The 5,824-nt window shown below is 31.7% G+C and overlaps 1 protein-coding gene across 1 annotated transcript in view; it reads right to left on the bottom strand.

Annotated features, from left to right (window-relative positions):
- Window positions 1–4,075, bottom strand: part of LOC117176289 (glucose-induced degradation protein 8 homolog) — a 53,148-nt gene extending 49,073 nt beyond the window's left edge. Inside the window, exon 1 of the mRNA XM_033366475.1 lies at window positions 3,631–4,075. Within this exon, the coding sequence (XP_033222366.1) occupies window positions 3,631–3,751 (121 nt within the window). The 5' untranslated portion in view covers window positions 3,752–4,075. The remainder of the gene's footprint in view (window positions 1–3,630) is intronic.
- Window positions 4,076–5,824: the final 1,749 nt, after the last annotated feature.

Raw genomic sequence — 5,824 nt, 5'->3', positions numbered from 1 at the left:
TTTAATTTCATACAATTGTGAGAAAGAGCTAATCATATTATTATTTTAATAAATTATTGTTACAATATTGGTACGATATTGTATCGATAATTTATTTAAATGTTAATATGATGAGAGACAACTTCAAGTAATTTTGTTTTATATGATTTATTTTAAAAAGTAAAGATATTATAATATTGTATTATAATATCTATATTTTTTGCATGCAAAAAAGGAAGAAAACATAGATTATTGTTAACGCATATTTCTTAAAAATAGTGAAATCATACTTACTGGAGGATCATAAATAATCTGCTTGATTTATACTATGTTCTCACACAATCTAAATTACACTAAAAAATAAATAATACTCGCTTAAAAAAAGGTAGAGAATAATGCAGAAATGGTTCTCGAAAAAATTTTCAACCCCCACGAAAACCATTTGCAATTCTATTCTGCGATATTTCGCGTTTTCAGATTCTCGCTGTCCATTTCCACCCCTAGAAAGGAGAATGATAGAGAGAAACCATCCACACAGTTGAGGATTTTGAAGAAATGGTTACTAGAATCGTTTTTACCACCCACGAAAATCCTTTACCATGTTATTCAGCGAATTTTCTGATTTTTAGCCACGTACCCCTTATTTCAATCCCTAATGTAGGGGTTGATGGTATCCTAATAATTTGTTCCTTAATCTGCATTACATTTACTACAATTAAAAAAAAAATTGTATCGATATCACGATTTCCCTTCAAGATTCAGCAAAAATGAACGCAAAAGGTCATCCATTTTTTAAACATGATCAACTTCACCCCTTACTTCAACCCTTATAGTAAGCAATGTAGGCCTTTTTACAAGTTTTCCTTTAATCCACGTAACATGAACTTTATTTTATTTTTTTAATCTGTTGAGTTATCTCTATTCTTTCTCGTTATAATCGATTTTAAACTAGAAAAATGCAATTTGACCTATAGTACGACATAATATCCGTATTTTTTTTTGTCCCTGAAAAAACTTAAATTATGAAAAAATAAAAAATCTATGCGTAACTCCAATACCAACCAAAAGGGTTTCGAGATATTATGCGAAAATAATCCATCCAAGTATCACCAATTTATCTGCAACCCTCTGAATACACACTCACACCCACACACACTTTATTATGCTTTCTCTACGTCTACGAGGCAGCAAGACGATTTTAATGTCGGCAATTGTTTACCTGCTCATGCGATTTTCTTCAAAAATTACGCAAGGATTTGCTGATACTTTCTGATTAACTTAAATTATCAGCATTCGAGAAGTAAAAATTTTAAATCATCAACATTTTTTTAACATTCAATTTATTCTTATTATAAATTTTATTAATGTAACCAATTAAAAAACAAGTGCATATTTAGAAACATGTGTAGTACACAGTTCGACTACAGAGATTGTACACGTTAATTTAATTTGATTACATAATTTACTTACATTCATTCAAAACATCCTTATAGAAATCTTACGTATTTTACTCGGCAATACTTAATGTGTGCGCCAGAACACTCACGGTATCCTCTTATTAAATGCCTCATAGAAACTTTTAAAATAGACAAAAGGATATACAGAACGATATAGAACGTGACTGAAGATTGCAACGTTTATAAACATAATACAGTTTTTTCCGTATAATTTTCAAAACGTGTGAGTGAGTAAAAATCAGTTGGCTGTTAGTGATTATTGGAATGACACTTATTTTTGTTTTGCCTGGCACCTGGAGCAAATAATGAGTCAAAGAAATTTAGGAAATTTATGTAGCTGAAGTTCCGAACGTTCAAATGATTGAAATATTTTTCCTCATTTTTATTTTATCCATCAATATTCTTTCAACTGCATTTTAAAATATGCATTATAATTCTGTTTCAATAATAAGTGAATTGCAATATAAATGAAAAAACATTTTAGCCCTTTTTATAGTTTACATAATTATCCGTAAAAAATTTCGTTCATTTGAACGTTCGGAACTTCACGTACATAGGAAATTTTATATATTCATTTATAAACGTTGCAAACTTCAGTCACATCATTTAGAGCTATATAGAAAATATAAAATTTCTATATGGCTCTATATAATCTTTTGCCATTTTTATAGGTTTCTATAAGACATTTAATGGAGGGATAGTTACAAGTTCGCCAGTTCGCTTTATTTTATCACAGGACTTGGTTTTACGTTGCCTTTTTTGATTTAACAACCTGGCTTTCACGATTTTTGAAAATCCCTTTAGTGCGTGAAAACAATTGATTTTTGGACAATTTCATATCACTTAATTAAATTAATTAAGTCATAGAGAATTTAGAACTGAGGTAATTCAACTGATTATAAAGAAACATGAAAATAATTAACTTTAACTATAAGAAAACATTTGTATATAATATAACCAAATTCCATTCCTCGATAGTGTAAACACTACAAGAGGTTGGATTGTAGAAATAAAGCAGAAGCTCAAGTACAATAAAGCATGAAAAGGGCCCTTGTGGCAGGTTCTAGTTTAGGAAAAATTCGCATTTTTCTAAGTTTAGGGCAAAATTATTATTTTTGGGTGTAAGTTGGCGGTTTGATACAAGGACCTATACTAACTTAATTGGGAGTATTATTATGTACAGATAGTAAACAGAAGTAGGTATATTTTATGTTAGAAGCAAAAATATAGAATGCTGGGAATTCATTCGCCTCTATGCCCCTATACATAACTTTATACCGGTCATAAGGGCCCTTTTCATGTGAACGTCCACATATACTACCTAGACTCTAGGGATTTCAGTAATCGACTGTGAAAATAAGTACACTAGACAAAGAAATGCGCGCCCAGTGAAAGACTCTGGCTTAGATTGGAGAATAGGGGCGTCACCTCTATTTTGGCAGGAAAAACCATTGTTTTTTGCAACAAAGAATTAGAATCTTTAGTTGAACGAAAAGTGAATTGGTTTGATGAGGCAAAAATTTAAAATTATTGTTATTTTTGTTACTATGATGTCTCAAATGTGGGTCTGTCACTATATATCGCAATGATCATATTTAATGAGAAGTTGGAAATGGGCAGTGATTTGACCAACATTATTTTTCTTACTAGTCATAGGGGTGTCTTCCAGCCCCCACGAAACGTTGGAAAATGGTAGGGTTTTGATCAAATTATTTTTGTTTTCTGTCAAAGGAGTGTTTCTAGCCGTTTGTACGTTATAAGTAACTAAACGGTGAGTTAAAAATAGTCATTTTGATATCGTGATATACCCATATTTAAGTTATCATAGTAACAAAAGTAACAATAATTTTAAACTTCTGTCTGGTCAAATCGCTTCATTTATCGTTCAGTTAAAGATTATAATAGTATTTTACAGAAAAATACCATTTTTCCAGCCAAAAAACAGGTGACGCCCCTATTCTGCAATTGCGCCAAAAAATTATGAATCAAAGATTTTTTCGAATTTACACCGAAATTTAATGTAAACGTTTTTCATAAGAGTAATTTACTTGTGAAAAAAAGAAATATTCAATAACTAAAATCTCAGTCAAATTGAACATAGTTTCTAAGCAGAATTAACTTCACTATAAGCAATATCAACAAATTTCATATACAAATTTTGATGTGGATAAAGTGAAAATCTTGGAAAACTTACCAGTCACCAAATAATTCATAATCAAATTATTCATGGAAGCTCTCTGTATATGAGAGCCTTCCTCGAGTTTTGCAACCCATTCATCCTTAGAAACACTATCCGGTTTCTCGGAGAAACTCATTTTCAGCACAATATCAAAAGAACCAAAAAAGTCATCAAAGATCACTTGCTGATATATTCAAGTGCAGACAGCAGTGACTGCACCCAATCACCACAAAATTTACGTCAACACAGTTTTTTTTTTACTTTCTCAGTAGTAACTTGAAAGTACAATTGTCGTCAAGACAAGACCAAGAGTAAAGAGAAAAATTTCTTCCGATTAACCTCGAAACGCATAGAATGACAAGAAAATTATCATTTGACAAATGTTTCTCTTTGCGAGAATTAAAGTTCATGTCCACATGCAAAACTAATAGTAACTCCGATTCGCCACTTGGCAATAGAAATATTATCGTAAGTGGTAGGCGCACTACAGGAAGATCTTAGATTTGAGTGCGCAGGTGGGCAGTTGTCCTCTTCCTATATATGGAAAAGTGTGCGAGTGAGAAAGTTTGTCAAATTGACGTAAGTTGAGAGGTTCTGTTTGTCTGTTTTGATGCAAGTGTCAGAAATGTGTTCTAAGCCATGAGGTATCAAGTTCCGGGTTGTGGACGAAGTTACACGCCGAAGAAGGCAAATACACTTCGGTTTTTTAAAGCCTTCACTGTAAGTACAATAAACGTCTAATATATTTTATTGTTTTACCTGTCATTTAATTTTAATAGAAATGATTTAGAAATTTAACCTTTACTCACTACCTGAGTGCCTGCGGAGAATTTCTCGGAGCTTCTCAGAGCCTTGAGAATCTTTAGCCTATTTATCATATTACAAATTTAAAAGGTACTTACCTATACGTTTCCTTCTTAAAATCTGTTCACACATTTTTCAAACAAGTACCGATAATACTGTTTATATATTTATTTTGTGTATCTTTCGTATGATGATCAACAAAAGAACACAACCTCTAACTTACGTCAATTTGACAAACTTTCTCACTCGCACACTTTTCCATGTATAGGAAGAGGACAACTGCGCACGTGCGCACTAAAGTCTAAGATCTTCCTGTAATGTGCGTATCACTTACGGTAATGTTTCTATTGCCAGTTTTAGATGGCTTCCCACTGGCAGTTGGGTCTCCTTATTATTCCTTCGTGGTGGCAACATTTTTTCAATTACAAGCTATAATTATTTAAATTATTAAAGTTTCTATTGATCTGGTTAAGTGACTTCAGCGTTAAGACCTGTAAAATTAAAAGATTGCATTATAAAAGTGGTAAGTATGTAGACTATAATGAAATTGTTTGATCATAAAATCTTGAAATTCTAGTACATTATTATTTTTGAAATCGTACGTTGGAATGAAGAATACTTTTTTTTTCTAAGGGTGGCGTCCCATGATTGTAGAATAGCGTTGCGTCAAAGATATTATAAACGTAGATGCGGTGCGGGGTTAGTTGCTCGCCATAAATATAGAGGGCGCGTCCGGCGAAAAAAGGCACTTCCCCTCTACCCACCGCTCCCCGTAGAAAGCGCAAATCGATATAGTTTGCCAAGAGCCACTTGGAGCGCTTGTAAGCAACTCTCAGCACACCTTCGAGGCGCACTGATGGTAAACTTAACTTGGACAAGAACCATTTGGATTGAAAGTAAATTGCCAATTAAAACATTTTTGCATTTGTAACTTTGCGAAACTTGGTTGTTTTAATAAATACCACAAATATAAGTCGATGAGTAATTTATATTACGGTTTCATATATTTTCCATTAATTCTAAAGTTATTAAATATAATTTTCATTCTATATATTTTCTATATATAGTTCTTTAATATTACTAGTTTTTATTTTTATTTTTGTGGTCTGCAAGTTCTACGAATTTTTTTAGACTTCGTCTAATCAAGTCCTCGTATGTATTTTCCAATTTCTTAATTATTATATATTCTAACGTTTTTATAGAAATATAATTTTAATTCCAAGTGATAGGAAAATTGTTCTTTCGGTTTTTAGATGTTAAGACGACAGTTCCAATCCAGATTACGTTTCGCATTGGCAAACAAAATTAGACGAACAGAATTCCACTGGCACATTCATAAAAAATATCATATTCCATAAAATATATTTTAAAATAAACTTTAAATCATTATAATTGATACAGCTAT

The sequence above is a fragment of the Belonocnema kinseyi genome, chromosome 7 (genome assembly GCF_010883055.1).
Source record: "Belonocnema kinseyi isolate 2016_QV_RU_SX_M_011 chromosome 7, B_treatae_v1, whole genome shotgun sequence".
NCBI classification, from domain to species: domain Eukaryota; kingdom Metazoa; phylum Arthropoda; class Insecta; order Hymenoptera; family Cynipidae; genus Belonocnema; species Belonocnema kinseyi.
This window is presented reverse-complemented; position numbering and strand designations above follow the sequence as displayed.